The 27855-nt window shown below is 33.7% G+C and overlaps 2 protein-coding genes across 2 annotated transcripts; one reads left to right on the top strand and one right to left on the bottom strand.

Annotated features, from left to right (window-relative positions):
- The first annotated feature begins 9230 nt into the window (after positions 1-9230).
- LOC107854212 (oxysterol-binding protein-related protein 1B-like) lies at positions 9231-18683 on the top strand. Its single transcript, XM_016699214.2, has 10 exons — positions 9231-9784; positions 11054-11407; positions 13255-13354; positions 13610-14049; positions 14625-14780; positions 15763-15930; positions 16006-16146; positions 16513-16743; positions 16878-16991; positions 18058-18683. The coding sequence occupies exons 1-10, from the start codon at positions 9305-9307 to the stop codon at positions 18214-18216; spliced, it is 2343 nt and encodes a 780-aa protein (XP_016554700.2). The 5' UTR covers positions 9231-9304; the 3' UTR covers positions 18217-18683.
- Positions 18684-20490: 1807 nt separating this feature from the next.
- On the bottom strand, positions 20491-24317 carry LOC107854225 (gamma-glutamyl peptidase 3). Its single transcript, XM_016699222.2, has 4 exons — positions 23823-24317; positions 22605-22769; positions 21554-21721; positions 20491-20806 (listed from the first exon to the last, which is right to left on the bottom strand). The coding sequence occupies exons 1-4, from the start codon at positions 24150-24152 to the stop codon at positions 20684-20686; spliced, it is 786 nt and encodes a 261-aa protein (XP_016554708.2). The 5' UTR covers positions 24153-24317; the 3' UTR covers positions 20491-20683.
- Between the last annotated feature and the right edge of the window lie 3538 nt (positions 24318-27855).

The following is a 27855-nucleotide window of genomic DNA, read 5'->3' as shown; positions in this document are numbered from 1 at the left end:
CGACGACGGCTTAGGCTGCATCTCCGGCCATAGATGGGTCTAAAACAGTGGATGATAACGACAACCAGCGACCAGCTACCGGTAACAGCAACAAGACGCACCGGTGACTTTCCGGCGAGGCCCTGACGAACTCTTTTCGGCGACTCAAGTCTAGCAACCTTTTCGACAACAAGTTTGCCACAACCAGCAACGCAGGAGAACTTCGGTGACATCTGAACCTATTATTTTAGTTACTCTTTACAGTATAGTTTCATTGTATTGCTATTTTCTGTCGTTTTTCGTTACGTGCCTGCTGCTTTTATACTGCTTTTGCTACTGTTGCTTTGTTTGCTTGTCTGTTTGCTGCTGGTTTTTTTTGTTTGTGTTTCACTTGTTGAGTAGTGGATAAGGGGGTTAAGGATAGAATAGGGTCATGTTCGAGGGGGCCGAAGGGGTTGGGGGTGGGACCTATTTTAGAAGGAGGTGGAGAAGGGAGGGCAGAGGTGGGTGTGGGTTCAAGGCTAGGTGTTCGGGCTGGTTCGGTAAGGGGTGGGAGAGGGAGGAGAGAGGCGAGAGGTGATAGGTTGAGGGTAGGGTCTTAGAATATTGGGACCCTTCAGGGTAAGTCCGTTGAGTTGGTGAAGATTCTCAGGAAGAGGAGGATTAGTATTGCGTATGTGCAGGAGCCTAAGTGGGTAGGGTCTAAGGATAGGGATGTGGATGGGTACAAGTTGTGGTACTCAGGTAGTAACAGGCGTAGAAATGGAGTGGGCATCTTAGTAGATGAGGAGCTTGGAGGGCAGGTGGTGGAGGTTAAGAGGATTAGTGATAGGCTGATGACGGTTAAGTTGGTCGTTGGGGGGTTTACACTGCATGTATGTAGTGTTTATGCGCCCCAGGTGGGATTGGATGAGGAGGTGAAGGCAAGATTTTGGGAGGCTTTGGACGAGGTAATGAGAAGCGTGTCTAGCTGGAGAAGATTGTTATAGCGGGGGACTTTAATGGGCACATTGGGGCGTGTCTGGGAGGTTATAGTGATGTGTACGGAGGTTTTGGTTTCGGAGATAGAAATGGTGAGGGGGTTGCCCTGTTGGACTTTACGAGGGCTTTTGGGCTGGTGGTTGTGAACTCGAGCTTTTTGAAGAAGGAGGATCATCTGATTACCTTCCGAAGCGCTTTAGCCAAGACTCAGATCGACTTTCTACAGCTTAGGAAGAGGGATACAGTTCTATGTTAAAGTCATTTCGAGTGAGCATCTTTCGACTCAGCACAGACTTCTGGTGATGGACTTGTTTATCAAGAGGAGCAGGAAGAGTAGGGTCGGAGAGGGTCACCCTAGAATCAAGTGGGATGATTTGACGCCAGTCAGTGCGCTGGAGATAGGGGTGAGGGTGGCGGGAATGGGGGCATGGGAGTGTAGGGAGGACGTGGATGGTATGTGGGATAAGGCTGTCAGCTGCATCAAGGAGACGACTAGAGAGGTGTTGGGTGTCTTGAGTGGTCGGGCAGGTCAATATAAGGGGGACTGGTGGTGGAATGAAGAAGTTAAGAAGAAAATGGAGACTAAGAAGGAGGCATATGTTAAGATGATCGAGAGTAAAGATGAAGAGGAGAAGCGGGTGAACAGGGAGGCTTACAAAGTGACAAGGAAAGAGGCTAAGTTAGCTGTTACGACTGCTAAGACAATAACTTTTGAGAGCTTGTACGTGGGGTTAGATGAAAAGGGCGGGGAGAAAAGGTTGTATAGGCTTGCTAAGGCTAGGGAGAGGAGGGGTCGGGACCTCGATCAAGTAAAGTGCATTAAAGAGGAGGACAGAAGAGTTTTGGTGGAGGATGTTCACATCAAGAAGAGATGGCATGAGTATTTTCATAGACTTTTAAACGAAGAGGGAGACAGAGGCATTGTGCTAGGGGAGCTGGATCGCTCGGAGAAGAGCCGTGATTTCAGCTACTGTAGACGTTTTAAGGTTGAGGAGGTCACAGAGGCGATTTGTAGGATGCGAAGGGGTAGGGCGACGGGGCCGGACGAGATTCCGGTGGATTTTTAAAAGTATGCAAGTGAGGCGGGTTTAAGGTAGTTAACAGATTTGTTTAACGTTATTTTCAAGACTGCGAAAATGCCTGAGGCTTGGAGATGGAGTACGATGATTCTGTTATATAAAAACAATGGCGATGTTCAGAGTTGTAACAACTATAGGGGTATTAAGTTGTTGAGTCACACTATGAAGATTTAGGAGAGGGTGGTCGAGCGGAGATTGAGGAGAGTAGTGTTTATTTTGGAGAGTCAATTTGGTTTTATGCCTGGTCGCTCAACGACAGAGGCAATCCATCTGGTGAGGAGATTGGTAGAGCAATATAGGGAAAGGAAGAGGGATTTGCACATGGTGTTCATCGACTTGAAGAAGGCGTATGATAAAGTCTCTAGGGAGGTTTTTTGGAGATGCTTAGGGGTGAGAGGTGTTCCGGTAGCGTACATCAGAGCTATTAAGGACATGTACGATAGAGAGAAGACTCAGGTGAGGATAGGGGGAGGTGACTTAGGTCATTTTTCGATCGAGACAGGTCTGCATCAGGGTTCAACTCTTAGCCCTTTCCTTTTTGCGGTGGTGATGGACGTGTTGACGCGGAGTATTCAAGGTGAGGTGCCTTGGTGTATGTTATTTGCGGATGATGTAGTGCTGATTGATGAGACGTGGGGGTGTGGGAATGAGAAATTGGAGGTTTGGAGGCAAACCCTGGAATCGAAGGGGTTCAGGTTGAGTAGGTTTAAGACGGAGTATTTGGAATGCAAGTTTAATGACGCGAGTCAGGAGGATGAAATGGTGGTGAGTTTAGATTCCCAGGTTGTTTGTAAGAGGAATAATTTTAAGTATCTTGGGTCTATTATCCAGAGGAATGACGAGATTGATGAGGATGTCTCTAAACGTATTGGAGCAGGATAGATGAAGTGGAAGCTCGCTTCGGAAGTGTTGTGTAATAAGAAGGTCCCCCTTAAGCTTAAAGGAAAATTCTACAGAGTGGCAGTTCGTCCAGCTATGCTGTATGGAGCGGAGTGTTGGTCAGTGAAGAACTCCCACATCCAAAGACTGAAGGTAGCAGAAATAAGAATGTTGTGATGGATGTGTGGACTTACTAGAGGGGATAGAGTTAGGAATAAGACTATTCGAGAGAAGGTGGGAGTGGCTTCGGTGGAGGATAAGATGCGAGAAGAAAGGTTGAGATGGTTTGGGCATGTGATGAGGAGGGACACGGATGCCCCAGTTCAGAGGTGTAAGAGACTGGCTTTAAATGGCTTTAGAAGGAGTAGAGGTAGGCCGAAGAAATACTGGAGAGAGGTGATTAGACATGACATGGAGCAGCTGCAGCTCACTGAGGACATGGCCCTAGACAGGAAGGTGTGGAGGTCGTGGATTAGGGTAGAAGGTTAGGGCGAGTGTATGGATTGTGGCTAGGTGTTAGGAGCGCGAGTGTGTATCCGGGAAGTAACCCCAGGCCTATGTCCTTGAGTAGGAGACTTTAGCCAGGTGAGTTCGAGTGGGGTGGGTAAGTTGGTGTCCTAGTTCTTATTTCTTTATTTCGTATTGCTCGTATTTCTCTTATTTCGTACTTCACTGATATTTATTTCTATTATTTCTTATGTCTGCATGCCAACCTTTCCCGTTACATGTTCCTTTACGATCTTGGTGTATTATTCGAGATTCTGAGCCGGGGGTCTATCGGAAACAACCTCTCTACTTCTTCGGAGATAGTGGTATGGACTGCGTACATCTTACCCTCCCCAGACCTCACTTTGTAGGAATACACTGGGCCTGTTGTTGTTGTTGTTCAAATTAAAATGTAAACGTCATTTAATAGGGGTACTATGATAAATTAGGCATGTTATTAATTATTTTTCTTAATCAATGTATCATCTCAATTTGAAACGGATAATTTGGGACTGAGGAAGTATTTGCTTTAAAATTGATTAATAGCGTCAAAAAATCCTATTTAATTCTTCATGCATGCACTTGACTTAATTATCTATTGTGAAACTAATTAATCGAATTGACATTAAAAATTTTCATATTGTGGGGTGGGGAGGATGCAAGTACGTACTTTCCATCAAAGATGATTTCATTCATACGATTCAAACTTCAAACACTACAAAAAAAACACCTAAATTATCATAGAAAGGCCAATAGGAAATTTACTCGTTAGAAGCTTTTCTAATAAATATTTTATAATGAACCTCTTTGGAAATGTGAGTAATTTTAATAGTTAAACTTAAAATCTCTAAGTAAAAATGAATAAATATTTATCACTCTGTCGCAATAATTAAATAGTATTAAAATCTCTTCTTATTTTTTTTTCTTTTGGGGTGGGGTGGGTTGGGGTGGGAGTGGGGGTTGCTAAATGATAACTTTGGAAATTGGAATATTATTTACCAAAACAAATTGATTGACATGTTGATGTCACTAGTACTAAACTTTCAGTTTATTATTATGTGAAGGTAAAAAATAAATTATTAAATATAAGTCTTGTCCCTAGCCTCATCATTTCCAGTTAGGCTAAAAATTACTCTTTTTTTTAATAATTTAATTAAATTACTGAGTTCAAAATTTATTATTCATATTTATAAGGTGAAATTTCAATACATGTAAAGTTAAGCTAAAATTACTAAATTTGAATAAACCCCTTAATTTTAAGCCAAACCTCATAATCTTCAAAAAATATTAAAATATGATGAGTAAGTGAAATATTAAAATATTAAAAGTTTTAAATTTGCGCTCTCAATATAAAAAAAAAATTGATCAAATACGCCTTTTTCTAAATGAGCCTGATATAATATGATCTATATTAATCTGAGTCACAATGCAGATATCCAACCTCAATTAAAGAAAAAAGAGAACTAAAAAGGAAAAAATAAAAACCATGAACAAGTGACTTTTTTCAAAATTCTAAAACCCAAAACTTTTTTATATTGAAAAGTATGTTTTAACCAATAAATTAGTAATTAGTCCTAAAAACATTGTATAAAGTACAAACAACTATTTAAACATTTAGAAATAAATAAATAAATAAATAGTGTTTATGGGAATTGCCAAATTCCAAATCTTTGTTGGAATTCGTTTATTCTTCTCCTTCTAACTAGAGTAGAAGAAATTGATTCTTCCACGTTGGATCTTTTGCTTTATTAATTAAAGTACAAAAAATGTGAGTGCCATACTTTAAAAGTAATTTACTCTGTTCGTCTCAAATTATCTGTCGTATTTTTTTCACATTCTTAATAAAAAAAATTATATTAAGATTCACAAAGGTCGCTGGTTTAACCCATGGAATAGCCTTTTGTAGAAATATGTAAGGTATAAATGCGTACAATACATTCTCAGTAAGAAAATATTGTAATAAGATCCATGTTATCTGAAATCGCACGTTCAAGCCGCGAAACAACTTGTTACAAAAATATGTAGGTAAGAATGCGTACAATACACTTGTAGTAAGAAAATATTGTAATGAGGTCCATGTTATCTGAAAATCCCTGGTTCAAGCCGTGAAACAATCTCTCGTAGAAACATGTACGGTAAGAATGCGTACAATACACTTTCAGTAAGAAAATATTGTAATGAGGTCCATGCTATCTAGGGGTCGCTGGTTCGAGCCGTGGAAACAATTTCTTACAGAAATATAAGATAAGAATGCGTACAATAAACCTTTGTGGTGCGACTCTTCTTTGGGCTTCACACGTTGCAAGAGCGTTAGTACATCAGATTGCTCTTTGTAATTATTTGGAGGAGTTAACTATTTAACCCTTATTTACGTATGCTATAATCTACTTGAAATTTGCTTCATTTATGTGTTATCACTTCATAAACAAGGTGTTTATAGTTATCGAGAACAATTACTACTAAATAAAAATAATTAATTTTACTTTAAAATCTTAAATATCAAATAATTTAAACTAATTTTTTTTTTTTAAAATCACGACAGATAATTTAAAACGAGAGATTTAAACTTTTAAGAAATTAGAGGGGCCAATATATAAAGTCCATAAAGTGAATTGGGAATAGCGCATGAAAAAAGAAAAAGGTATTCACCCGTGCCTTCACATTTTCAGTCCTTTTACAGTTTGCCCCCACTTTTTATATATCAATTACTTTTTAGTAACTGAATTTATTTTGCATAAATATTTTATTATTTTTTTTAACCAAAGTTTTTGCCTTTTAAAAACTTTTTCACTTTTTCCTAGTTTTTGGATAAGAATATGTAAAAGAAACTATGCAAATTGCCTTTTTTCCTTACCTTAGGTTAAAAGAGGAGGTGCCACCCCACTTTATTATTAAAAAAAAAAAATGTGTGGGTGGGTGGGGTGGGGTTTATTTTTAAAATACAATATTAAAATCAAGATTTTTTTTTTATTTTTTTTTTATATCAGATAATGTGCTTCCACCGATGTTTACATCAGATCAATACTGATTTTATTGTATGGTTAACTAATAAATTAAAACGATACATTATGTCTGAAGTTTCATATAGTTGATGTCCAGACGTTGGCCATTTTTTGCATGACGGAAGCTCAAACATTTTTTCCTGAACTTCATATACGTACATAACTAAATTTAGTCATTTTTACTTAGACTTCAGTCATACATGCATGAATTTTGATCACAAGTGGTTGGAAGTCGAACAATTAAATTTTCAGTCATATAAAAACTTTAGACACTGCATCTGAAAATTGAACATCAAAATAAATATCGGATGCCAAACACAATACAACTTCTTTGCTAGATTTGGAGTCGTAATATATCCTCTAATTGAAAAAAATACGTAATCCTGAAAAGTGCGATATTATGATGAGATGAATAAGATTATTGCGAATTTAATTAATTAAGAGTCAAAAATATATATTGGACATTGATGGTCCAATGAGGGCCCTCCAAATAAAATGGGAATATTATTGAAGTAAGATTTGCACTATTTGTTGTATATATAGAGAAATTATTTATAAAGAGTAGATTTTCACTCTCAAGCATTAACGTTATAATTAATTTATCAAAATAAGTCAATCAAACATTCATTTCACTCGTTAATGTGATTTATTATAATATGATAAATAATTCATTTAGGATGGACATTAATACTTTCAAAGTTCGATTTTAGTTATTCGATTACGATGATTAAAGTCATACCTCATCGTCTGGAAACACACTGAATATGTCGTTGAGTTGATCACAATAATTAAAAGTAATTATTAAATATCAAACTTTCAAAGTTTAATCCGATATGAAAATCTAACTTTAGTGTGATATATCTCGATTTGATTCGATAATTTGATTTTCGATGATTTACACCGGGTAATAATAAGGAAAAACAACATAAATCCCGACAGTTTGGAACTTAGTTACAGGCATTTCTAACATTTTGCATAGTTACTGAAATCTCGATTTTGAGTTTGTCGAGATACATAATTAGCTTTCGATACATACAACGAAGATGCATTTTTTCCTTGTAAAGATACATAATTAACTTCCGGTACATTTTTTTCGATTTTGTGTCTATCGAAATACATAATTAACTCCCGATACATTCAATGATACATAATTAGTTGAGATTCTTATAATTATTTTATAAAAGTAGAGATTTGTATAAATATAATAAGGTAATATATATATATATATTTATATTATTTTTTCTAATAATAATCTTTTTATTATTTATAGAAAAGTTAGATCTTTGCACGTAGTCCATTTGACCCACATAGATTTTCGCTTCGTGTCATCAACTAAATAAAGGAATATAATCTTTATGATTAAATATAATCTCTTAGTTAAACAAGTAATTAATGCATATATATCTTCCATAATTTAATAAAATGATGTAAATATAACATCATCATTTAATGAAGAATATGATCCCTTTATTAATGAGAAAACAATATAAATCTCTGCGGTTTAGAATTTAATTATAGATTTTTTTTCTCTCGATATTTTGCATAATTATTGAAAATCCTAATTTTAAATTTGTCTAGATAAATATTTAGCTCCATATATATTCAATGAAGATACATTTTTTCCTTTGTAAAGATATATAATTAGTTTTCGATGTACTTTTTTCGATTTTAGATCTATTGAGATACATAATACAACCAACAAAGATACATTTTTTCCTTTGTAAAATTACATAATAAGCTCCCGATATATTTTTTTGATTTTAGATCTGTCGAGATACATAATGCATCCAATGAAGATACGTTTTTTCCTTTTCAAAGATACGTAATTAGCTCACGATACATCTTTTTTTTTTTTATTTTGGGTCTGTCGAGATACATAATACACCCAATAAAGATACACTTTTTCCTTTGTAAAATTACATAACAAGCTCCCAATATATTTTTTTGATTCTAGATCTGTCGAGATACATAATGCATCCAAGGAAGATACATTTTTTCCTTTGCAAAAAGATACATAATTCGATCACGATACATCTTTTTTGATTTTGGGTCTGTCGAGATACATAATATATCCAATAAAGATACATTTTTTTTTTTGTAAAGATACATATTTAGCTTTCAATACATTTTTTACAATTTTTAATCTGTCGAAATAGATAATACATCCAACGAAGATACATTTTCCTTTGTAAAGATACATAATTAGCTTCCGATACATTATTTTCAATTTTGATTCTGTCAAGATATATAATTAACTCTCGATATATAACTAGTTGATTTTCTTGTAATTACTTTGTAAAGGTGAATATTTGTGTAAATATAATAAGTTAAGGTACTTGATTATGTTATTTTTTTCAACGTAAATTCCGACAGCTTTGACCTTAATTACAAAAAAATCTTGACATTTTGTATAATTGTTAAAAATCTCAATTGTAGGTATGTCGAGGTAAATAATTAGCTTTAGGTACATTTTTTTTGATTGGGTTTATCGACATGCATAATACATCCAACGAAAAATACATATTTTTTTATAAAGACACATAATTAGCTCCCGACATATCCAATAAAGATACGTTTTTCTTTTTGTAAAGATACATAATTAACTTCCGATACATCCAACGAAGATACATTTTACCTTTGTAAAGAAACATAATTAGCTCAGGATACGTCCAAGAAGATACATAATTAATTGAGATTTTTGTAATTACTTCGTATGAGTGGATATTTATGTAAATATTAAATTAATGTGTATTTTTATATTATTTCTTCTTTATTATTATACACGTATACCAGATATAAATTCAAAATGAATTTCGAAAGTTCCGATTTTCGCGGGAGAAAAAATTTAAATAAAATCAATCATTTTCTCCTTGTAATAAATACCAAAAATTTATAATTATGCATCCTCTTTGTTGCGACACCGACGTAGCTGATCGGAATACTACCCCGGCGACGGCGTATGATCGGAATTCAACACCGGCAACGGCAACAAACAATACTCCATTATTCAAATTCCTCGATCTGCATCCACCGTCGTCACCACGACGCTCCGCCGTAGAATCGGAAATTACCGGCGGCGATGAATTTCATTCAGCGAGAATGTACGACGTTTCCGAGCGAAACGGCAATGGAATTTCAGGAATATTGTATAAATGGGTGAATTATGGACGTGGATGGAGACCGAGATGGTTTGTGTTAAACGATGGTGTGCTTTCTTATTATAAAATTAATGGAAGGCATAAAATTGTTACGAATTTGGAAACGGAGAAAGGATCGTTGATCGTCGGAGAGAAGTCGTTTCGTAGGATTAATACTTCTAGAATTACTACGTCGGAGAAATCTTACCGGAGAAAACCTTTCGGAGAAATTCACCTCAAGGTATGCTATATTTTCTATACTAATAGTCTGAGCCTGTCGAGAATCAACCAATTTTTTTATTTGACGTTAACTGGTAAAGTTGTTTGGTACGTGACTACGAGGTCCTGTATTTGAGCCGTGGAAACGGCCTCTTGCAGAAATGTGAGGTAACGTTGTGTATAATAGACATTTTGGAAAGTTAGTTTCAATTTACGTGACGCAGTTGGAACTTCGAGAGTCAATTAATTTTTTTATTTGATGTAACTGGTAAAGTTGTTGGCATGTGGCTACAAGGTCACATATTTGAGCAGTGGAAGCAGGCTCTGGCATCTTGTACCAATTTACGTAGCATAGTTGAAATTTCGAGAAGCAATCAATTTTTTGTTATTTGACGTAATTGGTAAAGTTGTTGGCATGTGACTACGAGTTCATAAATTTGAGATGTGGAAACAACCTTTAGCAGAAATGCAAGCTAAGGTTGTGGATAATAGACATTTTGTGGCCCGGTCCTTCACTGGACCTTGCGAATATCGTGAGCTTTCGTAGGATTAATACTTCGAGGAATTTGGAACGTTCCTCTCGATTTACGTGGCACAGTTGAAATTTTGGGACTTGATGAAGTTTATTTGACAGCTTATATTTCCTCATTTCTAAGCTTTCACGTAACTGGTAGAAAGTTGTTGCGATGTGATAAGGAGGTCATGAATTCAAGATGTTGAAACAACCTAGCTGCAGAAATGTAGGAAAAGCTGCATACAATAAATAACTGCTTTTTGTATTTCCTCATTTCTAAGGTTTGACGTAACTGGTGGAAAGTTGTTGCGGTGTGATAAGGAGGTCACAAGTTCAAGACATGGAAACAACCTCTTGCAGAAATGTAGGAAAAGCTGCATACAATAAACAATTGTTTTTTATATTTCCTCATTTCCAAGCTTTTTAATAGAAATTATTTAGTTATAATTAATTGTATGAAAGGGAGACTTAATGTAACTGGTAAAGTTGTTGTCATGAGGTTTACGTGTTCAAGTCATGGAAAACAATCTCTAGCAAAAAATGTAAGTTAAGTTTGCGTATATTAGACTTTTGTAGTTCGTTCCTTTCCTGGACCTTGCGCATAGCTGGAGCTTTAGTGCACCGGGCTGCCCTTTATAGAATTTTTGTTAGTTATGCACTCTCCATCAATGTTAGTGTGCCATATAAAATATCAATTTGTAACTCAGATGCTTTTTTTCGTCTGATTGTTTTGATTTCGGAGTTGAATATTCTACTAACCAATTAGTGTTTGTATAGGTCGCGTCAATAGAAAGTCGCTCAGATGACCGGAGGTTTTCTATAAATACTGCGAGAAAGAGGTTGCATTTGAAGGCAGAAACAAGGGAAGATCGACGTACTTGGTTGGAGGCATTGACTGCGGGAAAAAAGTTGTTTCCAACAAGTGATCCTGTTCTTGACGTTCAAATGAATGGGAATTTGTCTGTATCAACTGAAAAGTTGAGGCAACGACTCTTGGAGGATGGAGTAAGTGAGGTAGTGATTCGGGACAGTGAGCAGATTATGAGAAATGAATTTGTAACATTGCATAGCCATCTCCAGCAGGTGAAGCGGAAGCAGATGCTACTGCTTGATAAGTTGGGACAACTGGAGGTATGACCTGCCATAAAATGGCATGTTTTTCCTATCCTTTTGCAACTTCTACTTGCTAACTGTTTCATAAGTTTTTCTATTAGAAAACAACACTTCGGGAACTCAAATTGTTATTGAATGAAGTTCTGCAGTTATTAAAAGGCTTAGGAAGACGTGATATGCTCGGCAGCTCTTATTCACGTTAGCACTTCTCACAACAACATAGAATACCCTATACGAAATGTTATGTAGGAAAAAATCTTAACCAGTAGCATTATAAAGCAAAAATCATTCATTTGAGGAGTCTTGTTATGAGACCAGAAGAATTTCAGACATACATAAATTGAACTCTATTTCGGTCTACACCGAAATGGAAGACTTCAATTTGGCTTGAGGAGCGTAAATGATTCACTTGAAGAGTCTCGTCAATGAGATAGCTTCAAACATTCCTTGAATTCCATTTTTCTGAAACCAAAAAGAGAACTTCAATTTCATACAGAGAGTCTAGTCGATGAGAGATAACCATGCATTTACACTCAATTGAGTTGAACTAGTCTTAGGAGTTTCTTTCTCGAGTCTGCAGCATATTCTAAGAAACTCCTCTGCCTCGCTACTCGTGTTGAATCTCCATATAGCTGACTTAGTCACTTAACTGATGAATGTGGTTCATGCTTGATTCTGCCTTAATAATAAAGCTGGCGATCATCAATTCCTGGACTTCCTCTGAATATCAATCAGGGCGTGGATTTGTTTTACATGCTAGAAGGGAAGAGTTAAGTAAACAGTTCAGCAACCATTGACGAGCTTGTATGGCAACAAGATGGATCGTATGTCGTATCCTATTTAGTATGGATTCCTCATGAGAGTTTATTTTGGATTTATAAGGTAGAGCACTTCTAAGTTATCAGTGCTGGAGTACTTACAGTCTTACACTGTTAGTTTTATTAATAGAATGTAAAAGAGAGAAGAAAATTTGCACAGTTATGATAGTTATTCGTCATAATTTGGAAAAGTGAGAATAGAACGGGAACACAGGAGAGCGAATCTTGGCTAGTGAAAGAGACTGCAGTAACCGGAATAGTTAGTATAGAGAAAGAATTAGAAAATAATGTTGAAATATCAGCCGAAGGAAAGGAGAGGAAGTGGAAAGTGTACGACTTACTATTTGCAAATGCAGGAGTAATAATGAACCGTGGAATGGAGGAAAGATGTTGATACTCTATTTCGAATCAATCCTTTATCTCAAATTACTAAAATCATGTGACAACCTTCTATAATGGCCTAACAGTTACTAAAATTTGAATTGTATTGCATGAGAAATCATCAGGTGCTAGATTTACTTATATCTCTTCAGAAAAAAAGGAAATTCTTTTCTCCATCTAATAAATGAAAAACGCACGATTAAAAAGTAATTTGGAACATGCTATCTTTGTTAAGACTCACTAGATTTTTTTCTAAATAATGTCTGCTTTTTCTGTATACTACTACTACTACTACTGTAATTTACGTAACAAAAACTTCTAAGCATTTCAAGTTCCACTAGCATTACTAAATAGCAGATGCAGACCTCAGATAAGCAATACAGGCATATATTTTATTTCTTTATGCCCCCAAATGGTTCTGCTTCTATATTTTTAGCTATGTCAGTTGAGATTATTTTCACTTGATTTCATTGTTGAATCCCGACTTAGGTTTCAAACTGAAAGCCCTTTTGACTTTTAATGATATTGAATTTATGTTGTAGACTACAACTTGTAGTAGAGAGAACTACAATTTGTTTGCTGAATTCTAGTTAGTTGAGCCTCAGAATCATAATACTCATGTGCTTTATGATACACTAAAACTGCTCTTAATCTGCTCACCTACAGACAGAGAAAGTCGACCTCGAGAACACGCTCATTGATGAGGGTCACAGACAGGCAAATTCTCGTCAAACTTATTCTGAAGTAGGCATGGATAAGTTTAGAGGTATGCATGTTTAGAAGTTGTTTCTCACTGATGCAGTGAAATTGTTTCAACTTCACTTATGGTTTTCCATTTGTATCTCCTAAAATAACAATGCCAACATTTCTAGTAGAAAGCTTCACCTCACTGATCAAAGATCTTAGAAATACGTTCTATGAATCTAGTAACAAATGTATGGCTGATGGAACTACACTTGATTAAATTGTTAAATGATGCATTTGGAGAAAGTTGTCTGACTAAATTTCTTTCTTCTTATAGTATTTCTAGGAGGCAGTGCAAGTGGATCTGACAACGAAGAGGAGGAAACGGATGATGAAGTAGATGCTGATAACTTGTTTTTTGATGCTAAAGATTTTCTTTCTTCGAGTTCCACAAGAAGTGCCGATCCTGATGATGAAAGTTCATCATTTGATTCTGCGAGTGTAGAGTTTTATCCTTCTGAAGATGGTCTTAGTTCTGGTACAAGATCCGCTACATCCGACTATCCTTATGTGAAGCGAAGGAAGAAATTGCCAGAACCACTTGAGAAGGAAAAGGGAGTAGGCCTTTGGTCAATGATCAAAGATAACATCGGCAAGGATCTAACTAAAGTTTGTTTACCAGTTTTCTTCAATGAGCCACTCTCTTCGTTGCAAAGGTGCTTTGAAGAATTTGAATACTCTTACCTTCTTGACCAAGCATATGAATGGGGAAAAGCGGTAATCATTTTCTGTTCATTTTAATTTGTTGCTTCCGTGCATTGATTAGGCATCATATATATGACTAGTCAGATAGTTGCCGAACGAAGCCATGCTGACCATGCAACTCCAAGACTAATAAAATCTTTTGAGAAATTTGTAATATATGAATGTAGCTGAGCTTTTCTCTTTTTGCCTTTGTTTGAGGATTCCCGTATTTGCTTCAGTATACTCGTGACAGTTGTTTCTATCTTTCCGTTCTTGGATTTCTATTTCTTTGTATTTATTTAGGAAGAATGGATATGCTTTGATGTATTGTAATGATAGACGACAGATTAGAAACAGTGTCATCTTGTGTTAAATTTAACTTTTCAATTTTTAGAAGGATAAAGGTATTTGAAACCTTCTCTTAACTTTTTTCTAAGCATTATCATTAGATTAACAAATCAGGATTTATTAACTCATCTTCAGAAGGTATTTTAATAAGCAATACTCTGTAAATGCCTTTCCTTTAGGATTTCTGTCATCTGTGATGCATGTCATACTTTGCCTCCTCTGCCCTATGAATATATACCTTCGTTCACAAAACTTTGTAGGGAAATAGCATTATGAGGATTCTTAGCGTTGCAGCATTTGCTGTATCCGGATATGCTTCAACTGATGGAAGAATCTACAAGCCATTTAATCCATTATTAGGCGAGACATATGAAGCCGATTTCCCAGACAAGGGATTGCATTTCATCTCGGAGAAGGTACTCTTAAAAGCAGCTGATTTTAAATGGTCCCTTTTACTTATTCTAGATCATTGTCTATTCATTATTTCTTCAACTTTAGACTTACTATGTACATGTAGAAACATGCAAAAGGCAAAAATGGATGTGTTCGCCTGAGGCAAACATCGTCCTCTGAATTGATTTATTTCGTCAAAGCTTTAATGAGCTGATGTGAGAAGATCCACTGTATTTTCTTAGATGAAGTGTCACTTTTGCTTTCTCTTTCTCTGTTCTTGCATATAATGTCCATAGAAGAAACAGATCCCGAAAGCATTCTGCAACTTTTACCGGTTCGCTCTGAAGTTTTATCTCTCAAACCTACTAACAAAATGATGAATGATTATATCTTAATATTTGAAACACAAACAGGCACCATGTACTACCAGCATTAAGCACTTATAAGTGAAATACTTCAGACGATGTAAGATTGACATTCGATCTTGACCTATTTGCATATATGTTTCACGTTTACAATCACATATTTGTAAGTTTTGACAGTCAAGAAACAAATTACCCCTCGTAAGAAAATTTGGTACAGAAAAGAGCTTCCATGGCTAGGTTATGTAATATTCCAGAGATCTCTTCAACTTGACTTTTATTATCGTCTTGTTCCCTCTTGCCTAGTTTGTCTTGTTCATTGGTTGTCCCTTCATGAGCGAGCTTTTGGGGTTGAGTTAGGCCTAGTCTCCCAAGCATTGTTTATAGGAATTTCGTCGTAGTTTTTGCCTTCTATATTTTTGGCATAGTTCAACTGAGCAAAGTGTTTTTTGAACTTCAGAACTGTCATTTGTTAACCATTCAAATCTTGTTGCGCACTGTTCCTAGAATTAGTAATAACTACCTGTTTACTTTCCCTTTTGCAGCTACCATGTAATCATTTTCCCAAAATTAATGGCACAAGGGAATAGATGAGCATGCTTTCTTGTCTGAATGCTTAATAATGTATTTCCTGTTGACATAGGTTAGCCATCACCCCATGATTCTTGCATGCCACTGCGAGGCTCGAGGTTGGAAATTTTGGGGAGATACAAATTTGAAAAGTAAATTCTGGGGTCGATCAATCCAAGTTGACCCTGTTGGTACCCTTACCTTGGAGTTCGATGATGGAGAAGTTTTTCAGTGGGGCAAGGTATGCGTGTTAAAATTGAAAATGCTGCAACTCCTTTTGTGGAAGTTTACTGAACTGTTAAACTGAATTATATAGGTTACAACTTCCATCTACAACATCATTATAGGAAAGCTCTATTGTGAACACTATGGTACGATGTATATACGAGGGAATCGAGATTACTCCTGCAAGATAAAATTTAAGGAGCAGTCTATTGTGGAAAGAAATCCTCACCAGGTGCCGCATCTCCACTTTATTTGTGCTTAAGTTCTTCCAACTTTATCACATTCTATTCAATAATTGCTGTTGTGATCTTCTGCCGGATGGTAATATCTGAACCATGCGATCTTTTTGTGGAGATTTTGGTTAAAAAATTGCTGCATTCTTTATTACTCCAACACTTACTCAATATAGCATCCACCGAGCCTGCATCAAATTAGTGTTAAAAGTACTCGAACAGCCTATTTTCCATCCTTTAAAATGTAGTATGTGTGGACAGTCCATGTGGAAATTGAGTTCGCTGGTTGCCCGAAAATACATTATGTCATTCTAAAAGGATGGGAAAGGCTCCATGAATCGACTCAAATCAAATTGTCTTTGCAGGTACACGGAGTCATACATGATAAGAATGGAAAAAGAGTGGCGACAATTAGTGGAAAATGGGACGAGAGTTTGCATTACTCTATGGGGGATAGTCCATCAGAAGATATCGGACAAGATTCTGATTCGAAGTCACATTTGCTTTGGAAGAGAAGCAAACCACCAAATTTTGAAACAAAGTACAACTTAACGCGTTTTGCAATCACCTTGAATGAGCTCTCTCCTGAGCTCAGGGTAAGAGCATATTATAATAGATAGTCGTCTTTGTGTCCTGTTCATCCGCATCTTTCATCTTTCAAACGTATTTTCATATCAATATTTTTGTCTCGCATGGTTATAACTGATGCTACTATTATTTCTGCAAACAGAAAAAGTTGCCGCCAACAGATTCAAGGCTTAGACCTGATCAAAGATTTCTCGAAAATGGAGAATACGATATGGCTGATACAGAAAAGTTGCGGTTAGAACAGAGGCAACGTGAGGTAATGGAAATAGTAATTTCTTCATCATTAACATTCAAATTAGCATGGTGTCATCTACGACTTGTTAGGCTTTCGGTTTTATCTTTGCTTCATACATACATTAGAAAAGCATCATTCACCCAAAAATTAGTAAAACAACCAACATTGTCATTTGGTTTATAAATTGAGGCCTATAAAACTAAAAGAGACGTTGTAGATTGTCGATCAAGAATGGTGTGGTAAGCTACAAATTTCACTATGACGGGTAATAATACAGGTTTGTGTCTCGAAGAACCTTAGGCAATTACTGTTACTTTTTTGTTGCATTATTGAAGTAGACCTACGGAAAAATACAGCATAAAGGAAGGAAAAGATCCATATAGGCGATCCAGGTCAGGTGGGATTAAGTTTTAGTCATAGTAGTACATTTGCTTTGGATCCATCGTTTGCTTATAGGAAGTATAAAAAGAAATGTCTAGTGCTTGAGTAACTTTTTCCTTTTGTCTGGGAGTCGTAAAACAACATATCCATTTGGGGAGAGTAGAATATACGCAGACCTTACCAGTACCTTGTCAGGTAGAGTTGTTGTTTCTGAAAGATCCTTGGTTCAAAGAAAGCAAAATCAGTAAGAAAATAGAGACATACGAAACAAGAAGTAGAAATAGAAAAACAACAAAAATATGGATAGAATAATACTAAGAATACCGAAAAAAACACTAGTTTTACTAGCCGGTGAAACCAGACGCAAAACTATTTACCACTAGCCTTCTACCCAAATCCTCGACCTCCACACCCTCCTATCAAGGGTCATGTCCTTGGTACGCTGAACTTACTTAAGATTGAAGCATTCTTGTCGTCGTTGTAGCAATGATATTGAGATAGTAATCAAGAAATTGATGGGGAGCCTTGAAGTAACTAGTAAAGTTGCTCCCATGTGACCAGAAGGTTACGAACAGCCTCTAGCAGAAATACAAGGTAAGGCTGCGTACAATACATCCTTGTGGTGGAGCCCTTCCCCGGACCCTGCACATAGCGGGAGCTTTAGTGCACCTGCTACCTTTTTTGAATCAAGAATTTGTATATGCAGGCATCAAAGAGGCAGGAAAGAGGCTGGCAACCAAGGTGGTTTGCTAAACCAAAAGATAGTGATACATATCAATATAAAGGAGGGTATTGGGAAGCTAGAAAAACTGGTAAGTGGAATTCATGTCCACATATTTTTGGTGAAATATCTCAGCACATTTAAACCCCAAGTTATTAACCCTCATTATTGTTATATACAAGTAAAAAAAATTAAACTGTAACTTGTAGATGTAAACTAAAATCACAAAATTAGCTATTAAAATATTGGTACTGAAAGAGGAGGAAGAAGAAAAAGTTAGCATATTTTCACTTCCCTTGGTTCCTACAAACCTTCACAATATTGTATTTAAGCAGAATAAACATACACTGCCTTCATGGCTGTTGAATTTTTGATTATTTTGTAACTCAACAACAACAAACCCAGTATATTCTCACATAGTGGGGTCTGGGGAGGGTAGAGTGTACGCAGTCCATAGCACTACCTCTAGAGAGGTAGAGAGGCTGTTTCCGATAGAGCCCCTGCTCAAGATTATTTTGTAACTAATTGTTCTAATTTTTATTGTATACAACAGTGTATATAACTTTGTAAAACCTTTTGTTAATAGTTAACTTTATTGTTAGGTGTATAAATTTTGTATTATATATGTATATTGTTATGTTTAGTCCAAGGCGCTTCGCCTCACCTCACTTAATGTGCACTTTAGTGTCACGATCAAGGTTATAAGGCATACTTTCTCTTGCCAATGAACCTCTCCCGAAGAGGCAACACTAAACAATTGATATTTCACTTTATCGTAATTTTTTTTTCAATTTCTTTTTGTTCATACATTTGCCATTCCTGCTTATACTTATTAGTCTTGGACTAGACATATATGTTTGTATTTTTTCTCCCTTTGCGCCTTTTTCGTTAAAGCTTATGCATTAATCGCGCTTATATAGGGACATTAGAACTTTTTTGCGCTTTTTGCTTTTGATAACACTAGCTCATATATGTGTGTGAATTTAGAAGTGAATCTTATAGAAAACCCCCAACTAGCAGCTTATGATGAGGAATGGTAAGCATCTATCACCTCCAATCTTAAGGTCATGTGTTTGAGTTACTACGAGAGCAAAAAGGTTGAAGCTCTTAGGGAGGGGTAAAAAAATAAGATCACCCAAGGCTATACTAATTGATAACTTATAGCATGTTCGGTCAAGCTTCTGAAATCCCCTTATTTTGAAAAGTACTTTTTTCATAAGCGATTTTTAAAAAATACTTTTGATAATATACAGTTTATATTTAATCAATAAATTAAAAAAACACTTCTGAGCAGCAATAGCTGTTTGACCAAACTTTTTAAAAGTGCTTCTAAGTGTATTTTTCTCAAAACTGTTTTTGAAAACAATGTTTTCAAGGCGAAACTATTTTTTTTAGCTTTTGAAAAACTGTTTATTTTTGCTCCTGAGAAACACTTATTTTCTTTCAAAAGCTTGACCAAACACTTTATTTTACAAAAAAATAAGCACTTTTGAAAAAATATAAGTATTTTTTTCGATATATAATGATGATGTGCATGTATGCCATAGGATTAGAACAATAGAAAGGGAAAGTGATGGAAAAAAGAAAGTCAAATATTTAGTAAATATAGTAAGAAGGCAACCAAGGAATTCCAATAAAGTCAAATAAACCCTCTCAATTCTTCATAGGAATGTTAGTCAATTGTCAATATGTTCAAACAAATTAATGGAATGTCTGGAAAATTTATAGCTGTAAATTTTGACCACTTCACTACTTACATGGAAAATTTTCGAAATGTTGATAGTTAAATACTACTTAAATTTAGTCTCCTACCACATTAATGGGTGTGATATTCATTAATTAGAAGTTTTGCGAATAAAAAAAGTTCATTTTTAAGAAGCGTTATTCTCTTAAATGACTAGTTTGATATGGTTTGGATCTGAATTAGTCAACTAAGAAACATGTCTTCCCTCGATCAAAGGCAGAGGCAGAAATTAATTTCATTGAGGAAATTTAAATATTTTATTTCTACTTATATAAATTGTATAACTTTCAACGAAGGAATTCAGGTTGAAGTGATAGATACAAAATTTTCATCAAGGACGTTACATCAATAATTACGCATACATCATAAAAGTTTAACGTTGTAGATTCAGAGTGATTTTGTGAAAAAAAGGCGTTTGAATGAACCCCTTCTGCTCTCTAACTCCACCCATTCTTGGAACCTTTTTATTAGTAAATGTAACTTCGTCATGAAGAGTTTAACATTCCGACCTCAAGAGATTTATATTACTTTTTATGAAACTTCAAGCGAGTTATAGTACTTTTTATTTTCCTATGAATGATCATCAATTATATTTAAAGTCGCAAATTAAAAGGAAATTTAAAATAAAATGAGAGAAACTTCTAAATTTTGTCATCCCAACAATTTTTTAATAAGATCATGTATTGTAAATTGCATTTCAACAACATATATTTGGATCACTAGGGTACATAAAGGTATTAGTTACCATTTGTTAGTTTCACATAATTTAATTATGTGATCAAAATAACACTTGATTATTTTGATCATAACATAAAAAAAAAAAAAATACAAAAAATACAAAAGCAAGAAAATACAAGTTCTTAAATATCATATTTTGCCATTGATAAATTCCATTTCCCTTTTGAGAAATTTCTTGCAAATTCTTTCCAAACACTTCCTATCTGGCTCAGCTTTATAAAGCTTAGATTTTGCATCTTCTGCAAATCCACTCTGTAAACAGCAAAAAAGTTGTTATTCCTCCTGTCCAGAGGCGAATTCAAGACTTGAAATTTATAGATTTTTACGAGTTATAATATGCGACTCAAGTTAATAAAATAAAGTTAGATATTTATTTAGTTGTTACTAATATTAGAAGGGCAAACAATATAAATTTCGACAATTTGGAGCTTAATTACAAATAATTTCGACATTTTGCAGAATTACTGAAAATCCCCATTTTGGGTCTGTCAAGATACATAATTAACTCTTGATACATTCAACGAAGGTACATTTTTTTTTTTCCTTTGTAAAGATACATAATTAGCTCCCGATACTTTTTTCTTTTCAATTTTGGGTCTGTCGATATACATACATCCAACAAAGAGACATTTTTTCCATGAAAAGATACATAATTAGCTCCCCGATACATCCAACGAAGATACATAATTAGTTGGGATTTTTATAATTGCTTTGTAAGGGTGAGAATTTGTGTAAATATAATAAGTTAAGGTGTATATTTATGTTATTTTCCTATATTAGAAGATGTAAATTAGATTAGATCAACTCATTATCCTACAATGAAAATTTTGATATTCAAAAAACTGTATACAGAAAAGTACTATAAGTTACAGTCTTTCTCGTGTCACCCCGATTAAAAGAAACTTTTAGAATATCGATCGTGAAAAGATCACCTAATTTGAATCTCGAGATCTGAAAAGCAACATTTAATAAACTTATAATAATTAATTAATTAATTACCTCAATTGAACCATTGGAGAGGAGACGATCAATGAGATTAGAGAGTATATCTTTTGTATATTCAGGATGACCTTGTATACCTAATATATGATCTCCCATTATGAACATTTCCACATTTGTTTTTTCTGAAATTGCTACTATTTCTGCTCCCTTTGGTACTTCCCATACCTATCCAAAAAAATATTCAATTTATGTTAATAACAATTATAATATTTTCGGTGTAATCTCATAAATAGGATTTAAAAATATAGAATGTATACAGATTTTATCTTTACCTTTCTGATGGTAGAGAGGTTGTTTCTATAGATTACTTTTCAAGAATTGATTTAACTTACATACATTGATATATTCTGAGTCGGGGGTCTTATCGGAAACAACCTCTCTACTTCATCTGAGGTAGTGGTATGGACTACGTACACTTCACCTTCCCAGGCCTCGATCACTTTGTGGGAATATATTAGGTATGTTGTTGTTGTACATTGATAGTAGTATCGTAAAATAACATATCCATTAGAATTCAACATGTGCGATATCGGTTATCGGAAAAATTTAACAAGCGTGGTATGAAAAGGATGGAGTGCATGCAAATCTTACCCCGCTCTACTGATAGTATTATCGTATATAAGAGAAAGCTTGCTTTAATTATTAGAAGTAATCTTTCGCTTTTATTGAGGAAATATAAAACAAGTTTACTCGAAAGAAGAAATAGAGGTTTTCGTCTATACAAAAGAGATAGATAATTATTTTATCTGGGTCGAGATATTTTGCATTATCGAGTTATTTTAACCAAAAGCTACATCTTTTTTTGCTCATGTTAAGAATCTTTTAGATGATCTGATAATATATAAATTGTTTCACATTATGAATATATTGAAATTTGAAAAGCTATTCTAGCAAGTCAAATATGCATGGAAAATGTTGGTGATGGCAAAGTTATTACATAGTGATTGACTAACTTTCTACTTTGTGTTTCACACAATTGCCAAGAATTATTTCTAAGTAAAAATATAATTTCATAATAGAAGAAAGTTTATAATATAGTATTAATTACCTCATCTTGGTGGCATTCAATGATTGAAATTGCTAGTGGAATTCCCTCCAAATCACTAAGAAAGTTATGTGAAGAGAAGTCCTTCACAATGTTCAATTTTCTTAGTCCAATATCCCAACCATTGTTAGCTTTTCCAACTTTTCCTCCCAAAGCTCTACATAAAACCTATGAATATATGAAGATTGAGTTAATAATTAACTTACATATATATATATATATTCAAAAATTCTATTTTTCTTTGGAAAAAAGAACGAGATAAGCATTCAGTACCCCCTCGAACTATTGGCAAAGTTGCTACGACACACTCCAACTTTACAAGGTTTCTATTACTCCTGAACTCAGTTTTAGCGTATTTCTGTCATCCTTTTGAGCTGACGTGACACCTTTATACCATAAAATGAGACTCATGTCAAAGGTGTCATGTCAGCTAAAAAGGTTGATAAAAGGTGCCACATCAGGTAAAAAGATTGACAAAAATATGCTAAAATTCAGTTCAGGGGTAATAAGACCTCGTGAAGTTGGAATGTATCGTAGCAAATTTGTTGATCGTTCAAAAAAAACCAACCACATGTCAAAGAAAAGGTCTTCCTTTTAGAGCAAGAATATGCAAGTATATACTATTGCACCAAGTGGAATGTTGTCTAAAGCACTTTGGTATTTGTGCTTTTCCCAACTTGTTGGATGATTTTATTTATTCTTAGAAAATATCTTTGTTATAGAAGTCTTGGAGTATACGATAAAGTTATCAGTAGTAATAATATATATATATATATATATATATATATATATATATAGGTCACGTGTTGTGGTCGTGAAATCAACTACTGATACTTGCATCTACAGTACCCTCTAGGAGCTAACACAAAATGATTCGTGCATTAAGTTACCTTTTTTCAGAAAAACATCATCCCTATTCCACTACCATAAAAATCATTGTTAATTTTCGACAGCCGTCCCATCAGAATCTAGCTCATCAGAAACATTATCGACTAATCAAATTTAAATAAACTCTATCTGAAACTGACGATTTTTTAGTAGTATTTACTTTGCATGTGCCGGTGAAATGAATCTAAACTTTTTTGTCGCAGATTACTAGCCTTATTTTTAAGATTACTAATCCCATAATCGATACATGCAATTATCTTTTAAACGTCCTAATAATGAAAAACTTCTTTTTTACGTTTATAATACTGTCAGTATATATAAGTTAAACCATACCTGGTGTCCAAAGCAAATACCAAGAACTTTCTTTTGCATGAGATACAAAGTTTGCAAAAGTAAACAAAGTTTGAGAATCCAATGCTCATTCCCATAAGCATCAAAAGGACTTCCACTTACTACAAATCCATCATAATTATTAATTTCATCCATATTTGGAAATTCACCATCAACAACTCTAAATAAATCCCATTTTTCACCATATTCTATATCACCAAATGCTTCAACAAACACATTGAAATATCCTCCATACATTTTATTCACATATTCTGAATCTTTTGCAGCTAACAACAATGCATATCTCTTAAGTTTCTCACTTTCAATCTTCATGATATCTTGTAGGGTAGGTGGGTTGGGGTGGTGGGGGTGGGGGTGGGGGTGGGGGGTGTATATATATATTGAAGAAAAATAAAAGGTGTAAAGATTAGTTATCACTATGTGAGTGTGTGAAAAATGAGAGAGAGTAATAGATTCTTGAAATTGTAGGATTGTGTTTGATGAAAGAGAGTAGATAAATGGTGGTATTTATAGACCAATTTTTTATTTTTATTTTTTTAAAAAGAGGGGATTATATTATATAGTTTAATAATATGAAATATATCTACGCGTTTTGTTATGATTAGTTGAATAAGTAATTTTTTAAAAATTAATAATTAGCAATGGAAGAACTAGAAATTCTTGGAAGGACATGAAAGTTGACTATGTAAAACACGAGATCAATTTAGAATTTAAACTCTATCAGTTCGATCAGTATAGTATATCAGATCGACGGCCTATTTTTTGTATAGTTAAATTTTTTTTTATGATAGCATCATTTGTTTGGATATACTTTTACTGTTATAAAGAAATTTTGTTATAGAGAACAACAAATATGACAGAGTACTCATAATTATAATATTGAAAATCAAATTAAACTAGGACTTGTAAAATCTATATCCTAACTAGACATGAATAATTAAGTTAAATTCTGAACAACTTTGATTTCCTGCTCCAACTTTAAATTATTATTCCAATAGAATTGGTTGATATATGTAATTAAAAAATGTTTTGGAGAGAAGTCTGATTGTATTTTTAAAATTTTGTGTTCTGGCTTATTATTTATTATAATAAATTTACTATTCATACAATAAATATTCAATTCAAATGAACAAGATATGACACATTATTTGTTAAAACATTACTTGCTGGACTAATTAAATAAACCATGAAGAAAGTCATTAGATTTTCTACAAAGTTTCTTGTTATGTTAATTTTAGATTAATTTAATTAATTTTGCTTAAAAAATGATTAAGCACAATTCCCTCGTTGGACTTGGTCATATTATTTTCTTTTTTTTTTTTATTGTTGGAATTTCTCACCCGGTATTTAGTATTTCTATTGTGATTTGATTGAATTTGAATTTGTGCGTTGCGGGGTTCATTTTGCGTGTGTTACAACACGCGCTCCCAATAAGATTTTTCTTATTCTCGAGGCTCGAACCAAAAGCTCTGATTGAGGATAGAAGGATCACAATCATCCCACTATAACTCATGTCCGAGGACTTGGTCATGTTGATTTCTTATACAAGTCAAAATACGTAAATAATTCATCAAAGGAAAAATACATGCATATAACGAAAGAAATTCAACGATTCATACAAAAATTTAATTAATTTTTTAAAACATCATATATATATATATGTATGTATGTATGTATGTATAAAATGATAAATAAAAGGGTAATTTTGGTTTATAGAATTAATAAAAGACAAGATATATAATAGACTTTGACTAATTTGCAATTGAGATGTATTTATATTGCTATCTTTTCTACCATAAAATTTCTAATGTTTTGTTTTGTTTTGTTTATTCATGTTCAAATTTGTTGAATTAGTCCTTTAAATTAGAAGTTCCATGGAAATTTAGAATAATGTCTACATCTTGTAATTAATTAGTATTCCTAAGAAATTATTTTGTACTAGATTGTATTGTCTTTATCAATTATGAGCTATCGCTATGTACCAAGTACCACTATTGTCACATTTAGTATGATATTATTAGAGACGGAGTTAAAATTTTTATAAAAATAATTTGAAATTTAAATAAATAAATACATAAAAAAATTAAGGTAATTCAGCATCTACTTTAGTATGATATTGTATATATAAGAACGGAGGTAATTTAATATACCACGTGGATTCTTCGACATAACCTGATAATTTTGATCTAAACCTTATATTTTTGATAAAAAGAATCACCAAATATATATGTATCTTAAAATTCAGAATCCATATAGAGTACTTTTTTTTCTAGTTACAACCAATAATTTCTTTTTAAAGTTTTTCTTTAAAAGTACAAAATTTATAAACTTTATATGTAAAAAAATAAAAATAAAAAATTGACCAATATTTTCAACTCCATCAATTTGGACATAGATATAAATGCCGGTTGGTTTGGAACGTGACCAAGAATTAATTTCTCACTCAATTTTTTTTTTCTATTTGTCCTTTTTTATTTTTATCTTTTTGAATGGGTCATCATGTTCAATTTTCTTTGGTTAAAATATGCATGGAGTAAATTCCACTTTAGTATAATAATAATAATAATAATAATAATAATAATAATAATAATAATATAAGTTACGTTCATTTAAAAAAAATTTTTTTGAAGAATTTGATTAATTGGACAAATAGTTATATAGTGGAGCAATTTTCTCTTTAGTTTGCATTATTTAATCTAAAGTCAAAACAATAATGAAATTCTTACTACTTTGATATACGTTAGTTGAGTCGAAGGCCTTTTAAAAACAATCTTTTCACGTTCGCGAGATAAGATATAATATGTGTATACTCTATTTTCCTCAAATCTCACCTCTAAAAATTTTCAAAGTTTGTTGTTATTTTAAACTGATGAGGTTAAACTTGTCATAAAATAATCACAAATTTAAGATATATTGATAAATTTCATCATAAAATCGTTATGATTTTGTGATAGACCTTGTTTGTCACACATATTATTCCGTCCCAAGTTTGTATTTTTATCTCAGCGATACACTATTCAATATGGGAAAAAGGTGCAAAAAATAGCTATACTTTGACGAAATTTACAGTAATGCATCATGAACTTTGCGAAGGTCTTATAACCCTCACTATTTTTTACCGTATTTAATTGTCATATATTTGGCACTTAGACCACTATGTATATTTCACGCACATCAAGTGCGTACGAAAAAAAGATTTGATAAGGAGCAAATATATGTTAGTTAAATACGATAAAAAATAGTATAGGGGGGTCATAGACCCCGTAAAAGTCAGGGTGCGTAACTGAAACTTTATATGAGTACTTATTTTTTAAGTCAAAGGTGTAACTAATCATAAAGTCATTTAATTAATCATAATCTATATACTATAATTATAATAATAATTCATAGTATGAATTTACTATATGTTGCATGTGACGGTCAAAATATTCTATTGAATGGTTCAATATTCATCATATGCAAAACTTTTAATTGAATGTCTTAAAGTACATTCCATTATACAAAATTGAACTTTCTTTTTTTTCAAGTCAATTCGTTTTGAGGTCTGATTAATTTAAATTTACATCAAAAAGTTATTGCGTAAAATGCTAAAACGTCTCATACGAAAGGCGCGACATCATATTTAGAGTTCAAACTCGAAATCTTTACTCCATATTTATGGTTGGAACTCGAAATCTTTACTTGAGAATAAACGAATAAGTACCACGTCATCACAATTTTTCTGCTGAATTTGTTTGAAATCTGATTAATTTGAATTCACACCGAAAAGTTATTATTTAGGAGGATAAAACGTCTCATACCAAAGGCGTGACTCCATATTTAGGGTTTGAGCTCGAAATATTTATTTAAGAATAAACGAATACTTACCACGTCACCACAATTTTCACCAGTATAAATTTATTGACTTAGGAAAATAAAAGAAGTGGAGTAATGATTATAAAAAAAACATAAAAAAATTATTAGGTCAATTCATGAATAACATTTAATGTGCCATTTCAATAATTATGGTCAATTG

The sequence above is a fragment of the Capsicum annuum genome, chromosome 7 (assembly GCF_002878395.1).
Source record: "Capsicum annuum cultivar UCD-10X-F1 chromosome 7, UCD10Xv1.1, whole genome shotgun sequence".
In the NCBI taxonomy this organism is placed as follows: domain Eukaryota; kingdom Viridiplantae; phylum Streptophyta; class Magnoliopsida; order Solanales; family Solanaceae; genus Capsicum; species Capsicum annuum.
Note: the sequence above shows the minus strand (reverse complement) of the source record. Positions and strands in the feature narration are given on the sequence as shown.